General features: G+C 43.6%; 1 protein-coding gene across 2 annotated transcripts in view; it reads left to right on the top strand.

The window, feature by feature from the left end:
- The window catches only part of ca9 (carbonic anhydrase IX), an 86823-nt gene that overhangs the window by 24920 nt on the left and 41554 nt on the right, over nt 1-20349 (top strand). For both annotated transcript variants that reach the window (XM_055632979.1, XM_055632969.1), the window contains exons 6-7: nt 4839-4905; nt 18950-19107. In XM_055632979.1, coding sequence (XP_055488954.1) covers nt 4839-4905; nt 18950-19107 — 225 coding nt within the window. The remainder of the gene's footprint in view (nt 1-4838; nt 4906-18949; nt 19108-20349) is intronic.

Below are 20349 nucleotides of genomic sequence, written 5' to 3'. Positions count from 1 at the left end.
GTTGAGAAGGCATTCGTTTCATCTCGTATTGCTATGTACAGGGACTTGGAAAAGCCAATATAAAATGTCACTTGTCTGCAGCCTAGACATTCTCTCACTTACTTTAAAGTAAAGGCTGGATTCTTGGGAGAAGCTCCTGATCTTTCTTAACAGGCTGAAAATCACAATTTATTTCTCTCACTTGAGATGGTGATATTTACCAGTGTGGAGGAAGGAACTGCAGATGCTGGTTTAAACCGAAGATAGACACAAAGTGCTGGAGTAACCCAGCAGGACAGGCAGCATCTCTGGAGAGAAGGAATGGGACGTTTTGGGTCGGGACAGGTCTGAAGAAGGGTCTCGACCCGAAACACCACCCATTCCTTCTCTCCAGAGATGCTGCCTGTCCTGCTGAGTTACTCCAGCATTTTGTGTCTAACATACTCCTCTGCCTGACAGAACTTGTCCTCCTCCATAGCAACTCCTCTTTTGTCTCTCTCACTTTCTTAGTCCAAGGTGTAGCCAGAGGGCTTTGCACGGCCCAGCTATCCCTGTCTATTTGTTGGAATTGTTGACCATTCCTTGTTCCAAATATATCCTGGCATCAGTCCCCGACTATTTCTCCATTATATCCGGTTGCCTTGTTGATTTTATCAAGTGGCCACTAATGTCCACGCAATCTCTGATTGTGCTTTCACTCTCTCATGACAGACTATACTTTGTTGCCAGCTGCAAACCCACAGTTACTCCGACCCACACTTCCTCCATCCCTCCTCCCTCCCCCCCCAATCCCCAATCCCCCCCCCAATCCCCAGATGGAACAAGGATAGATTTCCCCCAGTCATCCTCTATCACCCACCAGACTCTGCACCCAACACTTTCACAAATCTCAAACATTTTCACCACTGGTAACATGACCCCCACCACCACCACTCACATCTTCCCATCTCCATGGATACCACTCCCTCTGCATCTCCTTTGTTCATTCATCTCTTCCCATAAAACCCGTCCCCTTTCCCAGGTACCTTCACCCTGCAAACGTAGGGAATGGAACACCTCTCCCAACGCCTCCTCTTTCACTTCCTTACAGGGACATCTGCAGCCCTTCCAGGTAAGACACAGGCTGATGTGCATCTCTTCAAGCCTCAATGTGGCCTCTTTTCTATCAATGAGGCCAAGCATAGACTCAACAGCTTTGCCAAATGCTTGCGCTCAGTCCTTCAAGGCCGACCACATCACCCAGTTGCAATCTATTTTACCGTCCCTTCCCATTCATATAATGACCTTTCAGTACTGGGTCTCCCCCATTGTCAAAGTGGAGGACAGCACCTCATATTCTACTAGGGGAGCTTACAACACAATGGTATGACTTTTGAATTCTCCAAACTTTAAGTAATATCCACTTTTCCCTATGGCCCCCACTGCACTCCCATTCCACCCTCTCATTCCCAACTAATTCCTTTATGAATGAATGATACTTCAGTGTCACATTTGACATGTCACGGTGAGATTCTTTGCTCTGCTAACACAAGTATGCAAAGAGTCTCCGCATCAAGGGTGCTGTCAAAGTTGCAAAGTATTCCATTTAGTCCCCAATAGTCCTTCTTTGTCCTTGGCGGCGCGTCCTCGACCGACTTCCGGCACCCACCGCCTGCCCGACCTCGACTGCCGGCCCATCACCCCTAGTCATTCTGTTCTTTTATGCTCCACCGTTCATTCATCTCCTGTCTCCGAGTTCCCCATTTCTCCCTCTATCCCTCTCCCCCTCCGCTTGCCTCCATCCCACCCATATCCCTACCTCCAGCATTACATTTTACACCACTCCTCTCCTTTTCGTGTATTTTTTTATCTCCGTTTCACCTCTAGCCTTTGTCACTTACTCCATCCATTTGACAATAAACCCCTTCACGATATCCATTTATCACGCCATATTTTGCCCTGCTCCTGCAGCTTTCTCCCCCCTACTGCTATCGGTCTGAACCAGGGTCTTGACTCGTAACGTCATCTGCCCATTCCCTCAACAAAGGCTGCCCAATCGAGTTCCTCCAGCACCTTGCAGTTCATCATGTCACTTGCAAACCATTTCCTACCCCAATGGGTCTGAATACATAGAAACATAGAAAATAGGTGCAGGAGTAGGCCATTCAGCCCATCGAGCCTGCATCGCCATTCAATATGATCATAGCTAATCATCCAACTCAGTATCCTGTACCTGCCTTCTCTCCATATCCCCTGATCCCTTTATCCACAAGGGCCACATCTAACTCCCCCTTAAATATAGCCAATGAACTGGCCTCAACTACCTTCTGTGGCAGAGAATTCCAGAGATTCACCACTCTCTGTATCCAAAATCAGTTCCCCCAATCCTGCTTTCTCCCCACATCCCTTGAATCTGTTAGCCCTAAGAGCGAAATCTAACACTCTCTTGAATACATCCTGATGAATCCTTCCAAATAAGTGCATTCCTATCCAATTATTTAAACAACTCTGACCTAAATCACGAATAACATCCTGTACACTTGTAACAGATGTAATAAATACTCCAACCTGAATTTAATCCTCAATGTCTTGATCATTTGATTAGGTTAAAGCACATCTTGATCATTTGATTAGGTTGAGCACATCATCCTCCATCATCCTCAACACCATTAACATCGAATTCTCCCAATTCTGTTAGTCCTTGCTGTCTCCTCCCCTTCCTCAGCTCCCCTGCTGTCTCCTCCCACCCTCCAGCCTTCTGGCTACTCCTCCTTTTCCCTTTCTTGTCCCCACCCACCCCCACCCTCGATCAGTCTGAAGAAGGGTTTCGGCCCGAAACGTTGCCCATTTCCTTCGCTCCATAGATGCTGCTGCACCCGCTGAGTTTCTCCAGCTTTTCTGTGTAACCTTCGATTCTCCAGCATCTGCAGTTCCCTCTTAAACACCATTATCCAGATGGTAGGGACCACACATGCATGATCATGACTGATCATCCCCAATCGGTACCCCGTTCCTGCCTTCTCCCCATATCCCCCGACTCTGCTATCTTTGAGAGCCCTATTTAGCTTTCTCTTGAAAGTATCCAGAGAACCGGCCTCCACCACCCTCCACCACCGAGGCAGAGAATTCCACAGACTCACAACTCTCTGTGTGGAAAAAGTGTTTCCTCATTTCCGTTCTAAATGGCTTGCCCCTTATTCTTAAACTGTGGCCCCCTGGTTCTGGACTCCCCTATGATCGGGAACATGTTTCCTGCCTCTAGCGTGTCCAAACCCTTAATAATATTATGTTTCATTAAGATATCCTCTCATCCTTCTAAATTCCAGAGTGTACAAGCCCAGCTGCTCCATTCTCTCAGCCTATGACAGTCCCGCCTTCCTGGGAATTAACCTTGTAAACCTATGCTGCACCCTTGCTCACATGAGCATACTTCAGCCTCCATCAATGTCTCGTGTGACCTCTGTCACTCCTGGGCGTGCTCAATCATAGTCGCAGAGTTCTTTTAGCAGAGAAAAGGTTTTTTTTCTTACTATAAAAGCCTCACAGGTTTTTTTGGTTTTGTTTAAATCATTCTGAAGTGAAGTCCCGGAGTGACAGAGGTCACATGCTTATGTTAATATTAACCTTGTTTTCACCCAGTTTTATTCCACCAGGGAGGTCTTACCTTCCACTACCTGCAACCTCTGGTAACCACCTACAACTAGCATCACAACCAGCTTCGATTAAAAAATTACCGATTTTTAAAACAGCAACCTATTTTTAGTCGAGGCTGGTTTTGAATTCTTTGAAATTATCGCCGGAACATAAAAGAAGCTCGACTACTCGGAAACCACTTTCGACCATTAGGGAGAGTGACCAAAACCTCCGGGAACCTTGGGGGGGGGGTCTCCAGAGGTTTCCATTCAGGTTTCCTAAGTGGGACAGGGACATTACTCTAATCTGTCCCCAGGCAACTGTCTAGAAATGAACAAGGCTTCAACATTTGGGTGTCTTTTTTTTATCTTGCAGGATAGACTACAAACACATCCATGTCATTGCTCAAACCATTAGTCTCCTGCGCCTTCTTAACATTGTTCATTCCAACCCTCTTTTTATCACAAGAGTTGAATTGTTCCAAAGCTTTCCTGCCGTCAACATCTCTTTAACACTGTAGTCATCTCAATCTGTTGCCATGTCCCCTCTACACTGAGTCTAGTTAACCTACAGTCTGTGCCAATTGTGGCTTCCAGTTAAGTATTGCCTTGGTTTGATGAATTCCACGTTCACAAATCTCTCTGTGGTATTGCTCTATTTCACTGTAATCTACTGTAGCTTTATATCCCTCTATCGAGAGTTAAGAGTGTTTTATTGTCACGTGTACCAAAATGGAACAATTAAGTTCTTACTTGCAACAGCAGCACAACGGGTTTGTAAAGACAGTATTTAACAGATAATAATAAACAAAATTCAAAGCTCTTGATAATTCCTCTCCACTCTCCTAAGCATTCCACCACCTCTGGGTAATGAGCCATAATTTGCCAAGACCCAAACTCGGGTCTCTCCCTGAAACATCAACTATTCATGTTCTCCGGAGATGCTCCCTGACCTGCTGAGTTACTCCAGCACTTTGTCCACCTAAGTTCAGGAATTATTTCCTGACTCTTTTTATTTTATTTTCCTTTATCTAGGCACCCCTTTAATGCCTAGCCCTTTGGTCATTTGTCCTATTATTTTTCTTTTTGGCATGATGACCATAGGTGATTGTTAAGATTTCTGGAGATGCTTCGGACCTTTGTGCTGTTAATTTGCTGCCTCTGCTATGAATAAAGCTATTTAATTAAATGAAATCCTGTGTCCTGTTGGTCAGACTTTTAAATGGTTTCAATGTTCTCATTTTGCAGATTGGACCGAATGATAATGAAAATTACAATCACATTTTTGATAAACTGGAAGCCATTTCTCAAGAAGGTAATTACATGCTTGCCCAAATTACCAAGAATAATTATCTCTTTAGATAGACAACCGCAAGTTTCTACACTGTCGACATTGTTTTCTGTTGTTTCAAAATCAGCAGGGCACATTAATTCGATTACTGTTGCCACCAAGTTACAACAGTTTACAGGATATCTTGAATAAGTTTCCAGACGTTGGGTATAATTTCAAAGACATGTAAATTATTTATTTCATTTAGTCTACAGATTTGCACTAGTGTTGAGAGCGTTTTGGCATGTCTAGCATTATTCCGTTGCTGATCAACTGTGCAACAAACTCACAAATACATAGAGAAAGTAAAATATTGCTAATGTTAACATTTTTGCATCAAAAACATAATGTGCAGTGTCAAGCCGCAAATGTGAGGAGAACAGACAATTTACTATTTCACTCTTGAACAATCCTTCAGAACTAGAAGACAATCCAATGAACAGCATTTTAAATAGGAACATAATGGAGAAAGGGGGATGAAGAAAACCAGGCTTGTAGGAAGTTAAGAAAGAAATCTAGATTTGACCAAACCAGGCGACAAAATATATCCAAGAACTCCATTAGGAGTTGGGACTCTAATTTCCTCCTGTTATTACGCATAGTTTCTGGCCCCTCTGGTTAATTTCTGCCAGGTAGGAAGTTGCCAAATCTTTTGATAAGGTTTTATGTTATCAAAATGTCAGACAAAATGGCATAATTTACTAAGCTGTGACAACAATAGCCCTATTGTTCCAATTCCAGTATTATTTATCACCCTGGCCCTTGATATTTGCTCTGTTGCTATTGGGCTGAGTTGCCCTATTCACTGTAGTTATATCTTGTGTGTTCTTCATGCCACTGCTCATTGGGCCTTGTTGCCATGGCTTTTGTCAATTGACCTAATTGATTAATCAAATGATTTGGTTGTTTAACACTAAGTTATCAGATGTAGCTGATAACTGTTGATGCATGGGTACCATGCAGTACCATTAGGATCCCAGAATCTAAATGATTATGAATATTTCAGTATTAGTCAGCAAAGGGAAGACCGATAATTATGGTAAAAATCTATTCGCATGCAAGGGCGGAAAAATGTGTGAAGAGGTATTCCAGCAATTTTATTTTTCATTGTTCTGTTGCTTGTACTCGGGAACAAATGTAGTTTTTCTTCTTCAGTGCAACATCAGAATGATAATTTGGACTAAATTAGGTACATTTAGAAAGCCTGGTGCTGATTGACAGTATGATTTTGTGCAGGGAAATCCTGTGTTACTAATTTGGTTATGATTTTTGCAGGTAGTTTGTTACATGTTGTCAAAATGGACTTTAGTCGGGCATTTGGCAAGATCCCATGTGGTAGACGGGTCCAGAGTTTAAGGCACATGAGATCCATACCAAGCTGGCTAACAGGATACAACAGCAGGGTGTGGTGATGGAAGAACTTTTTCTCATTGGATATCTAACCAGTAGTGTGCTGCAGGGGTTGGTGCTGTACCCTTGTTGCTTGTGATGTATATTAGTGACGTGGATGTGAATGCAGGCGGTATGATCAAAAAGCTTGCTGAAGACCTGAAAGTTGGTGGTGTTGTGAATAGCAAGGAAGGTTGTCCAAAGCTATACAGTAGGATGTAGATCAATACAAGTAGATGTGGTGGAGAAGGCAATGGCATGCTTCATAGTTTAGGGCTTATGTGTGTTTGGTGTCGAGGGGTAAAAAGGTTCCTGAACGTAGTGTGCTGATGGCCCTATTTCTTTGCTGTACAAGGTTGTGACGCTGAACTGCTATTATACCTACGAAAAATAGGTTTACTAGTGGCAAAATAAATCACTTAATATCATTAAGGCTACTTATTTAATTAAACCTTAAATATCCTAGCACATGAGTCTATTTATTTCAAAAAAACATTCCAAGAGTTCCTTAAATTTCCACTTTACTGCTGTTGTTTCTGAATTTCCATCCGAACTTATTAATAGTAGTTTTCCTATCTCTCATCATAGTTACAACTACGTCAGGAGAACCCTCATGGAATTTTATAAGCGTCATGGCACAATTGCAAGCAATTTTCCGATACCTGTAATGTATTCATTTTTAAGCCAACTGCTCTTATCTGCTTTTAATTCCAAGTGCCCCTTCCCAAGAACTGCCCAGTGAGCTATTCTGTATAACTGACAGTGGGAATTTCTTCCTCTTGCCAAAATGAACAAGAGGATAGCATTGCAACCGCAACGGGCCCAACATCGATCTTTGAGACACACCACTAATCATAGGCCTACAGTCCACCATCACCATCACCCTCTGCTTCCTTGCATGAAGCCAATTCACTATCCTGTCAGCTATCTCTCCCTGGATCCCATGCAAACTAACCTTCCAGCGTGGCCTTTCATGCGGAACCTTCTCAAATGCTTTATTGAAGTCCATATAGACAACTTTCACAGTTTTGTCCTCATCAACCTTTTTTGTTACTTTCTCAAAAAAAACTCAATCAGACTTGTGAGACACAATTTCTCACGTACAAAACCATGCTCACTGTCCCAAATCAGCCCCTGTCTAGCCAAATGCATAGAGTATATATCATATCCATCAGAATACTCTCCAGTAACTTGCCCACCACAAACGTTAGGCTCGGGTACATGGATAGGAAATGTTTAGAGGGATATGGACCAGGTATGACTAGATTGGGCATCTTGGTCTGCATGAGCAAGTTGGTCCGAAGGGCCTGTTTCCGTGCTATATAACTGACTCTGTGTAGACTGCTTCACCGAACACTTGTTCTCAGTCTGTCAAGGCCAGCAGGAGCTCTCAAGTAGCTAGCCCCCAGTGCCACGTGTCTATCCTTTGCTTCCTTCACTGCCAGAGGGAGGCCACACATAAACAGGAAGAATGCTACCTCATATTCTGCCTAAGCAGCCTACAACTGAACAGCATCAATATTGAGTTTAAGAAGGAACTGCAGATGCTGGAGAATCGAAGGTACACAAAAAAGCTGGAGAAACTCAGCGGGTCCAGCAGCATCTATGGACCGAAGGAAATAGGCAATGTTTTGGGCCGAAACCCTTCTTCAGACTGATCGGGGACGGGGGTGGGCGGGGACAAGAAAGGGAAAAGGAGGAGGAGGAGCCCGAAGGCTGGGGGATGGGAGGAGACAGCAGGGGGGCTGAGGAAGGGGAGGAGACAGCAAGGACTAACAAAATTGGGAGAATCGATGTTCATTGCAGACTCCCCAAACGGAATATGAGGTGCTGTTCCTCCAATTTCCGGTGCTGCTTGTGGCCATGGAGGAGACCCAGGACAGAGAGGTCGGAGACGGAGTGGGAGGGGGAGTCTCAAGTCAAGGTCAGCTTGGTTATTTGTCGGCGAAACGATACCTCCGCTTGGTCTCACCGATATAGATCTGCTGACATCTAGCAGCGGACGCAATAGAAGGTTGGAAGATGCAGGTAAACCTCTGTCGCACCTGGACGATTTTGGGCCTTGAAGAATCGAGGGGGGAGATAAAGGGACAAACATCTCTTGCGGTTGCAAGGGAAAAGGGGGTTACGAGAGGGAAGGGAAGAATTGACAAGGGAGTTAAGGAGGGAGCGGTCTTTGCGGAAGGCAGATATGGGGGGAGATGGGAAGATGTGGCGAGTGGTGGGGTCACGTTGGAGGTGGCAAAACTGACGGAGGATTACTTTTTGTATGTGACGGCTGGTGGGGTGAAAGGTGAGGACTAGGGGGACTCGGCCCTGTTGCGAGTGGGGGGATGGGGAGAGAGAGCAGTTTGCGGGGTATGGAAGAGACCCTGGTGCGAGCCTCATTTATGGTGGAGGAGGGGAACCCCCGTTCCCTGAATAATGAGGACATTTCAGATCTCCTGGTGTGGATCCGTGGAGCAGATGCGGCGTAGACGGAGGAATTGGGAGTAGGGGATGGAGTCCTTACAGGAAGCAGGGTGGGAAGAAGTGTAGTCCAGATAGCCATGGGAGTCAGTGGGTTTGTAGTGTATGTCGGTCAGAAAGTTTTTGTGTAGCATCAATATTGAATTGTCCAAATTCATGTCCCTCTCCCTCCACCTCCCCCACCTACCTCCCCCCTCATTGTTTTCCACCTAGTATCCCTTCATCTGGTTCTTCATTTCACTCCCCATATTTCTTCTTTGTCAGATTCCACAATCTGTGCCCTTGTCTTCTCCACATCCCCTCCAGCCTTGGTTACCATCTCCACTCATCTCCTCCCCACCCAACTCATCTGCCAACCAACTCCTACTTGCTCAAATCCACTTATCACTTTCTAATTCTCGCCCCATCCCCTCCCCTCACCTCTCAGTACCAGCTCTTGCCCCCTCAACTACATCAGTCTGAAGAAAGGTCTCATCGTGAAGCATTATCTTTCCATTTCCCTCCATAGTTGCTGCCTGGCCCACTGTATTCCTCCATCAGTTTGCTTTAATTACCCAGGTTTGGAAAAATTCAAATAGTACAAAGTACGATTGGGCCATGAGATAATGAGCCTGTGAAATCCTGGCAATGAAACGCAATTTCCATTGTTGTTGAAACAAGTGCTCCAAGTGCTGAAGGTGTTTTTGAGTTCAGTGGAATGAACAGGTTACAGGTGGACAGGATGTCCATCAAAGGACCAGACTGGGACGATGGGGAGTATGGCTGGAGCAATAGAAATAAATGTAGTTCTTAACTCAGCGGGTCCCAACCCAAAACTCCACCTATCTATGTTCTCCAGAGATGCTGCCTGACCCACTGACTTGCTCCAGCACTTTGTGTCCTTTTGGGTCAACTGGCATCTGCAGTTCCTTGTTTCTAAATTTGCTACATATAACCATATAACAACCATATAACAATTACAGCACGGAAACAGGCCATCTCGGCCCTACAAGTCCATGCCAAACAACTTTTTTCCCTTAGTCCCACCTGCCTGCACTCATACCATAACCCTCCATTCCCTTCTCATCCATATGCCTATCCAATTTATTTTTAAATGAACCTGCCGACACCACTTCCACTGGAAGCTCATTCCACACCGCTACCACTCTCTGAGTAAAGAAGTTTCCCCTCATGTTACCCCTAAACTACAGCTTGGTTTGGGAACACATTGATGTAGTTGCTGAGTGAAACAAAGATGTTATTGTTAAGGTCACTTGTGTTCCATTGCCTGTGTGACTAGGATATTAAGTGCAGGACGGTGAAGAATGATGATGATAAATGCCACCATTATGTGGTGATAATATTTGAGATAACATATCATCTTCAATGCAAAATGCTGATGGATGAGGGCAATGGATTTCCATTACGCTGAACAGAATCTTTTCTTCAGGTACATTTTGTTTGCTTTGTTGTTTTCTAATACACTAAGCATGTCACACCAAACAAAAAACCTTTAAACTGGTTGAACATTACATCAATGTAACTATAGTGTATTGTGTTTCTTTTGTAGCTATACTATAGAGTACAACATAAACTGACCTGGGCATGGATCACCATGGGAATGCTTCCTTTATTGCGGCGATCACTGCTAAACTATTTTTTTACATTTCAAATTTAAATGTCATTCATAAAATAATTTACAAGAAATTCAAAATGATACATGGCTTTCTTTACATCAATAGTACCGCCCAGTCTATATGTTCATAGTCTTGTCAAGTCACTGCATTTATAGTGTCATCAAGTTTATACATTCTACCTACAAAGCTCCTGGCCTCGTTGACCAATATACCAGTAAACATAGAAAATAAGTGCAGGAGTAGTCCATTCGGCCCTTCGAGCCAGCACTGCTATTCAATATGATCATGGCTGATCATTCAAAATCGGTACCCCATTCCTGCTTTCTTCCCATATCCCTTGATTCCATTAGCCCTAAGGCCTATATTTAACCATCTCTTGAAAACATCAAAGCCATGTATTATTTTGAATTTCTTGTAAATTATTTCATGAATAAAGTTTAATTTTGAAATTTTAAAAAATAGTTTGAGAGGCTGTCACTCAATGTTCAGTGACAAACATCCTGGGTCTCAGTACTAATTTAAAGGCTTTTTATCAGGTGTGACATACTTAGTGTACTATAAACCAACAAAACAAACAAAATGTACCTGAAAAAAAGATTCTGTTCAGCTTAGTGGAAATCCATTACCCATTGCTGTATTTAATGTATGTGGCTGAACTCCAAACTCGATTGGCCACTTCTCAGTCCAGTTTGCGCAGTTGATCAAGATTCTGCTGTAATTCTTGATAACCATCTTCACTGTCATACCACTTTGGTGTCATCTGCAAACTTACTAATCATGCTTTGTACATTCTCATTTAAATAATTGATATAGATGACAAACAGCAATGAGGCCCAATTTCTGAGGCACACCACTAATTACAGTCCTGCTTCCTATCATTAAGCCAATTCTGTGTATAGTTAGCCGACTCTCCTTGGATCCCATGTAATCTAATCTCCCACAACAGCCTATAATGTAGAAACTTTTTAAAGGCTATGTTGAAGACCATATAGATTGCATCTATGGTCTTGGCTTCATCAACCTTCTTAAAAAGACAATCAAATTCATGAGTGCCATCTCCCATGCACCAAATCAAGCTGACTATCTTTAATCAACTTTCGTCTTTCCAAATGCATGTATATGGTATCCCTCTGAAACCTCGTCAATAACTTTCCTAACACCAATCTATGGTTTACGTCTACAATTCCCAGGTTTTTCTTTGCAACCTTTCTTAAACATGAGCACATTAGTCCCTCCAGTATTCTGACTCCTCACCTGGGTCTAACGATGATTTGTATATCTCGGCCAGGACTCCTTCAATTTATTTTTTAGCTTCCCACAGTATCCTTGGATATATTGAATCAGGCTGAAGAGATTTACCTACTCTCATACATTTTAGGACATCCACCACTGCTTTGACTGCAATGCAGACTGTCTTCAAGACATCACCATTAACTTTCCTAAATTCCTTGATTTTCATGCCTTTTTCCTGTGCCTTCTCTGGCTCCACACATAAATGACCACTTTGTTTCATGTAGATCCCTATTCTCTCTCTAGTTACCATTTTTCCATTAATATAAAATCTCTTTGGATTCATTGTTTTATTTGCTGGAACTATCTCATGCCCCTTTTTGCCTTTGCCCCCCCACCCTTCCCCCCTGGCTTCCTTCTTAAGTACACTCCTCAATCCCCTGTACACTTGATTCTGGCCATCTATAACTGATCCATGCCTCTTTCTTTTTCCTGACAAGAGCCTCAATTTCTCTCATCATCCGAATGTCCTTACTCCAACCTACCATGCCCTTGCTCCAACCCTTCACCGTTACAGGAACAAGTATGCCTGGAACTTTCACTATCACACTTTCAAAAGCCTCCCACTCTCCAGACATCCCTTTCCCCACAAGCAACCTACTGCAATTAACTTTTGATGCTCCTGAATAATACCATCAAAGTTGTCCTTGCCCCAGTTTGGAACTTTAACTTGTGGACCAGCCTTGTCCTTAACCATTATTGTACTAAAGACCTGTTTTCTAATTCTGTTTTTCTCTCGAATATCTTGGGGTTTTTTCCACTTGGTCTTTTTTTATTGTCTTGTAGCATTTATGTATAATTTATGCTTTTGTATATTCTCCCGAGTCTGATGCTGCTGCAAGCAAGATTGTGTACCTTAACCCATCCATACGTGGACATGGCACTTGACATACAGATTTCCAGATAAAGTGCACATTTTTCATCCAATGCGCAGACATACAGTTACCGGCACTGAACCAGTTTTAGTTTTAGAGATACAGCGTGGAAACAGGCCCTTTGGCCCACAGAGTCTGCACTGACCAGCAATTATCCTTACACTAGCTCTATGCTATCCAATCCTACATACTTGGAATAATTTAGAGAGGCCAATTAACCTTTGGAATTTGAATGTGGAATGTGGGACCATGTGGCTTTTCTCCAGGTGCTCTGGTTTCCTCCCACGTTCCAATGTGGCTTTGGAATGTGGGAGGAAACCAGAGCACCTGGAGAAAAGCCACATGGTCCCAGAGAGAACATACAAACTCCATACAGACAGCACCTGTAGTCAGGATCGAACCCGGGCTTCTGGCGCTGTAAGGCAGCAATTATAGCACTGTGCTACTGTGCCGCCCAGTTGGGTGCAGTTAAATGCATGATCTGAAGTTATTAGAATTGCATGAACACCTCGTACTCTGGTTGTCTCTTAACCAGGCCTCTATACTTAGCTTTGCTGTAGCTCTAATCAGACCCCTGGTGCTTTACAGCGGAGGCTATCCGTGGCAGCAGCCGAGGCCGTACATTTGCCAGCCCTGGCTGCAGCAAGCACTCTTATCTTTACTTCATTCCTAAGTCAAGTCACAATGTCTCGGGTTTACCAGCCTGGTACAGAGAGATGTCACTGCTTGCCCCAAGGGACTTACTGTGGAATGCATTGCATTGTTCTTTATCTTGTTTCAGCAATTCCTGTTATCTCTTCCCTCCCAGAATAGTCACTGTAGCAAGCTTAACTGGTGAGGTCCAGTATCACTTCATGACCAACCAGACAGATCAGGGATATTGTGCTCCAGTCTGCACATGGGTTAATCCTCTCCTTATTCCTTTTTTTTAATTAATGGGCCTGTAATGCTGCAGCAAGTAAGTTTCATTCTTGCATTGCCACTACATTTGACAATTAAACACATGTGACTCTTGACAAGGATCTCGGTGTCAAGAGCTGCCAATGTGACAAGGCATTTCCACACGACTGAAGCTGTAGCCAGCAGCAAAGTATTTTGATGTATGCCAGCCTCTGCCATATATAACAATTCACTCTGTTTCTCTATTTACCGGGACAAATAAGCTGAATGTGTATCAAGAGTGTTTTATTGTCATATGTACCCAAACAGAACAATGAAGTTATTCCTTACGTCTGTAGTATTACAACAGAAACGGGCTTTCTCATCTTTGGCCATCTTTAGCCTGCCTGTGCTTTGTGACTGCTGTATCTCAGTAAGTTCCACACAGTGACAGAGTAGCTACCTGAATGCATCGAGCATTTCTGTAGACTCAACTGCATCAGTCTGGGCTGTCAGACATCAGTTTTCTGGAGTGCCGGGATATTGTGGGGATTTCAGGAGTTTTGGGACATTGTGGGGATTTCAGGAGTTTTGGGACATTGTGTGGATTTCAGGAGTTTTGGGACATTGCGGGGATTACTGAAGCACTGGAACATGGTGTGGATTCCCGCAGTGCTGGGATATTGTGTGGACGTCTAGAGTGCTGGAACATTGTGGGGATTTCTGGAGTGATGGGACTGTGTGGATTTCAGGAACCATTGGACTGTGTGGATTCCCGGAGTGATGGGATATTGTGGGGATTTACGGAATGCTGGGACATATTGTGGATTCCTGGAGTGCTGGGACACAGCTGTGATGGCAGAAGTCCGAGCTGGCATGGTGCAAGTGAGAGCTTTTGTTGCTGCACTCGTGGCAATGAATATCTGCTTGAGGCACAGCAATTATAACCATATAACCATATAACAATTACAGCAATTGAAACTGAGACATTGGCTAAGTTGATGTTTCGATTCAGAAGTGCACCAAAGAAGGGGGCCCCCTATCTCAATGCCAGAGAAGATGTTCTTTAAGTCGAACATGAACCAAGTCGATCCCAGCTTCCTTCGTGTTCTGTAACAGACTCGGGCCTCCTGGCAGGATTCTCAATACATATAACCTCTTCCATATAAACTTCAGTCTTCACACAGGTAAAGGGTGGTGGGTATATGGCACTAGCAGCTTAAGGAGGTTATTGAGGCAGGTACTGAAATAAAATATGAGACATTTGGACATGTACATGTACAGAGAGTGGTGAATCTCTGGAATTCTCTGCCACAGAGGGTAGTTGACGCCAGTTCATTGGCTATATTTAAGAGGGAGTTAGATGTGGCCCTTGTGGCTAAGGGGATCAGGGGGTATGGAGAGAAGGCAGGTACGGGATACTGAGTTGGATGATCAGCCATGATCATATTAAATGGCGGTGCAGGCTCGAAGGGCTGAATGGCCTACTCCTGCACCTAATTTCTATGTTTCTATGTTTCTATAGGAAAGGTTTAGATAGACACGGGCAGGTGGGACGAGCGTAGATGGGGCATCTTGGTCGGTTGGGCTGAAGAGCCTGTTTCTGTGCCGTATGACTCTATGATTCTATGACTCTTATGTGGGCAGCATCATCACAGTCATCATGTGCTCACCACCCTGTGTGTGCACCTTACACCTCCAGCCACAATTCACTTCCCTTTTAAGAGCTTTAAGCTGAGCAGACGAATTGCAATTGGTGCAAGTTCTCTGCTAATACATCAGACCAGTGAGTTGTACGGTTAGGTCCGGGTACACACAGAGATCATTCATATAAATAGATAGCACAAAGCTGACCTGCTGCCACACATTCCAATGAACAAATGCAAAGTAATCACTCACAAGATCCACATGACTTTTATTTTGTGGGGGAAGGTGGACTATCTAATTTAACCTCTGTGATTTAATAATAGGCTTCTGCACGAAATAGAGTTTTTTGTTTCGTATTCCTTTTCCCTCCTTTCTCTATTGTTTCTCACGTTTGTTCCAGACCATAGAAACATAGAAAATAGGTGCAGGAGTAGGCCATTCGGCCCTTCGAGCCTGCACTGCCATTCAATATGATCATGGCTGATCATCCAACTTTGTCTTCCATCCTCCTCTAAAGAATTTGACTCGTGCACAATATTTTGAACCGCAGTTTAAGAGCACGGCTTCTGTGGATGCAGCTGTAAATCCCAGGAGATATTTTCACACCACTTCACACACCTACTTATAAAACATAACTGAACATTGAAGAAAAATTTAGAAGTAAACCTACAAATGCAATGTATGTTGGGTTAACATTTAGAACGCAAGAATTATTAAATTATTAAGGGATTGGACAGGCGAGATACAGGAAAAATGTTCCCGATGTTGGGAATCCAGAACCAGGGTCACAATTTAAGTATAAGGGGTAGGCAATTTAGGCAGTTAAAAACCCCTACTACAACAACCTTATCTGATCTGCAGCTGTCTGCAATCTCCTGGCACATTTGTTCTTTTAATTCTGGTTGACTATTCGAGGGTCTGCAGTTCACCCCCAACAAGACGATCATCCCTTTCTTGGTCCTCAGCTCCACCCATATAGCCTCATTAGACGAACTGTCCGCAATGTCACCTCTGAACACAGCCTTGACATCCTTGTTAGCCAACAATGCAACCCCCCCCTCTTTTTCCCCCTCACCCCTCTACTTTTCCCTTACCCTCTACTGAAACTCCCTGTACCCCGGAACATTGAGCTGCCAGTCCTGCCCGTCCCTTAACCAGGTTTCAGTCGTGGCTACAACGTCCCAGTCGCTCGTACCTATCCATGCCCTAAACTCATCTGCATTACCCGTCAAACCCCTTGCATTAAAATACGTGCAGCTTAAACCAACTCTTCTTCCTTGCCCTCTGCCTTTCACCTGCCTATTCTGTCCACTAACCTTTCCCACACCACGCTCCATACCAACGTCTAGCCTCTCACGTGCCTCTGTCCTGCACGAGATCCCACCCCCCTGTCAATCTAGTTTATACCCTCCCGTGTAGCATTAGCAAACCTTCCCGCTAGGACTGAGATGAGGAAAAACTTTTTCACCCAGAAACATAGAACATAGAAACATAGAAAAATAGGTGCAGGAGTAGGCCATTCTGCCCTTAGAGCCAGCACTGCCATTCAATATGATCATGGTTGATCATGTAAAATCAGTACCCCGTTCCATCTTTTTCCCCCTTAGCCCTAAGAGCTAAATCTAACTCTTTCTTGAAAACATCCAGTGAATTGGCCTCAACTGCCTTCTGTGGCAGAGAATTCCACATATTCACAACTCTCTGGGTGAAGAAGATTTTCCTCATCTCAATCTTAAATGGTTTACTCCTTAATCTTAAACTGAGTCCTGGTTCTGGACTCTCCCAACGTCGGGAACATTTTTCCTGCCTCTAACCTGTCCAATCTTTTAAGAATTTTATATGTTTCTATCAGATCCCCTCTGATCCTTCTGAATTCCAGCGAATACAAGCCCAGTCGAGCCATTCTTTCATCATATGTCTGTCCCACCATCCCAGGAATTAACCTGGTGAACCTACGCTGCACTCCTTCAATTTGGAGACCAAAACTGCACACAATACTCCAGGTGTGGTCTCACTAGGGCCCTGTACAACTGCAGAAGGACCCAATTAGGACATCAATACAAATGCAGTAGGACCTCCTTGCTCCTAAAATCAAATCCTCTCGCAATGAAGGCCAACATGCCTTTAGCTTTCTTCACTGCCTGCTGTACCTGCATGCTTGCACCTCACCTTTTCCTAATCTGACATAATTCAGATAATAATCTGCCTTCCTCTTCTTGCCACTAATGTGGATAACCTCACATTTACCCACATTATACTGCATCACCCTGCGGCCTCATAGCATCCTCAACGCAGCTCATACTGTCACCCAGATTTGTGTCATCTGCAAACGTGGAGATGTCACATTTAATTCCCTCGTCTAAATCATCAATATATATTGGAATTAACTGGGGTCCCAGCACCGAGCCTTGCGGCAACCCACTAGTCACTGTCTGCCATTCTGAAAAGGACACATTAATTCCTACTCTTTGCTTCCTGTCCGCCAACCAGTTCTCTATCCATGTCAATACTCTACCCCCAATACCATGTGCTCTCATTTTTCACACTAATATCTTGTGTGGGATCTTGTCAAAGGCTTTTTGAAAGTCCAGAACCAATTTCTGAGCGCAGGTATATGGGACTAGGGAAGATTATGTGTTCGGCACGGACTAGAAGGGTCGAGATGGCCTGTTTCCGTGCTGTAATTGTTATATGGTTATACACCACTTCCACTGGCTCTCCCTTATCCATTCCACTTGTTACATCTTCAGAAAATTCCAAAAGATTAGTCAAGCATGATTTCTCCTTCATAAATCCATGCTGACTTAGACCAATCTTGTCGCAGCTTTCCAAATGTGCTGCTTTAACATATTTAACAATCGACTAAAGCATTTTCCCCAATACCGATGTAAAGCTAACTGGCCTATAATTCCTTGTTTTCAAAAAGTGGAGTTACATTGGCTACCCTCCAGTCCACGGGAACTGACCCATGGTCGAGAAAACATTGGAAAATGATCAAAATGCATTCACGATTTCTAGGGCCATCTCCTTGACTACTCTGGGATGCAGACCATCAGGCCATGGGGATTTATCTGCCTTCAGTCCCAACAGTTTACCTAACACCATTTCCTGACTAATGTGGATTCCCTTCAGTTCCTCCCTCCCACTAGATCCTTGATCCCCTAGTATTTCTGGGAGATTATTTGTGCCTTCCTTAGTGAAGACAGAACCAAAGTACTTGTTTAACTCGAACTATTTCTTTGTTTTCCATTATATATACACCTACCTCTGATTGTAAGGGAGTTGCATTTGTCTTCGCTAATCTTTTCGTTTTTACATATCTAAAGAAGCTTCAGATATGTAAAAAGTCAGAGTTGTGAATCTGTGGAATTCTCTACCACAAAGGCAGTGGAGGCCAATTCACTGGATGTATTCAAGAGCGTTGGGTGTGGCTCTTAAGGCTAACAGAATCAAGGGATATGGGAAGAAAGCAGGAATGGGGTACTGATTCTGGATGATCAGCTGGCTCGAAGGGCCAAATGGCCTACTCCTGCACTTATTTTCTATGTTTCTATAGCACACCTGGCCAATGATGTGTACCACTCCTGTTTACATTCTGTAGTTCTATTCCAGGCTTATTTCATACTACATTTATTTTTTAAAGTGAGGTGACATTATTGAACATCATAGTATCATTGCCTTTTTCCTAACTAATAATTGTGAGTTTTAGATTATTAATCATTAAATTTACTTAGGACAACAAAATAATTGTTTATTAAGATAAATGTTTATTTCTTGTTAATTATCCTTGAATTTTACATTTTCTGATATTAAAAATTGTTTTGGGACGATCTCTACACTAAACCTACTTTGATTCCATCTTAGGTGATGAAGTGTACATTCCTGGTTTTGATGTAAACACTTTGTTGCCCCATCAGCTGTCCCATTTTTTCCGATATAATGGATCCCTGACAACTCCACCCTGCCTTCAAACTGTTACCTGGACTGTTTTCAATGATACTGTCCAGCTCTCGAAAGAACAGGTATGCTCCTCTCTTTTAAATTTACTTTCTTCAACCTCCACTGAATTAATTCAAGAACAGTTTAAGCAAATGATCAATTTTTCATTTTTATTTAATATTGTGTAATATAGATTTTCATTCATCAAAGACAACCAAAGAGTAAATTTAACAAACAGCGTGAATAACAGCACCACCTATACCGCTAGTTTTGCAGGACGTTGGGGTGGGTTGAGCAGCCCTCATCTGGAACTGTATCCGGCTTGATGAAGCACTTTTAGTCAAGGGGTAAACAGCATGGGAACATGCCTTTTGGCCCACCAACACACTGATCATCAATCACTGATTTACATCAATCTAATCAAACATTTCATTCACTCCATAGTGTACAGGATACTGAGTTGGATGATCAGCCATGATCATATTGAATGGTGGGGCAGGCTCGAAGGGCCGAATGGCCTACTCCTGCACCTATTTTCTATGTTTCTATGTCATCATTTCCCCCCAGATTTTACCACATCTACACACAAGGGATAATTTATTAACCGACCAACCTACACATTTGGGATGGGTGGGTGGGGGGTGGGGGGAGAATACAGAGAGGAAACCCACACAATCTCAGGGAGAAGTCAGCACCTAAGGTCAGGATTGAATCTAGTCTATGGCACGGTGAGGCAGCTGCTCGACCCGCTGCGGCACTTTTCCGTTAGGGTTCTCTTGTCCTGCAAAGGGAGATATTCGCCTCAGTGGTCTTTAATGACACAATGAGCTATATGTAGAACCCGAGCTGCCAAAAGCACTGCACTGATAATGAAATACACCAGAAATAACCAAATGTCAAAAGCAAAAAAAAATCCACTTAAATATGTGCACAATTCATCAGTAATTAGTTTGAAGAATTATGTGAGCTTGCTTACTGAGAGGCAATGTCCTCATTTAAAGCTGTGTGTGGCTGTAAGTTGGTGAGGAATTTTGGTCAGGGAAGTTAATCTAGAATTTGAATCTGTTGGAGCTTGATATTCATCCATTATTTGTACATGGGTGCAACTGAACCTGGGCAAAACCCCGATCGAGATCACCTCTGGGTAAAGTCATTGCCTGGGCCTGCTTCACCATTATGATGAAATCATGCTTGATCTTCTACATTAGTGCTGATGCCCCCATATGTACGTATGAGTGAGGAGTGGAGCCCTCGGGCTTGCACCACCATGGTCATTATGGCCAGACCCCAGTGGGCAGGAGGAAACTACATGCTCATCTGTCGGT

Source organism: Leucoraja erinacea, chromosome 1, assembly GCF_028641065.1.
Source record: "Leucoraja erinacea ecotype New England chromosome 1, Leri_hhj_1, whole genome shotgun sequence".
Classification (NCBI taxonomy): Eukaryota; Metazoa; Chordata; class Chondrichthyes; order Rajiformes; family Rajidae; genus Leucoraja; species Leucoraja erinaceus.
This window is presented reverse-complemented; position numbering and strand designations above follow the sequence as displayed.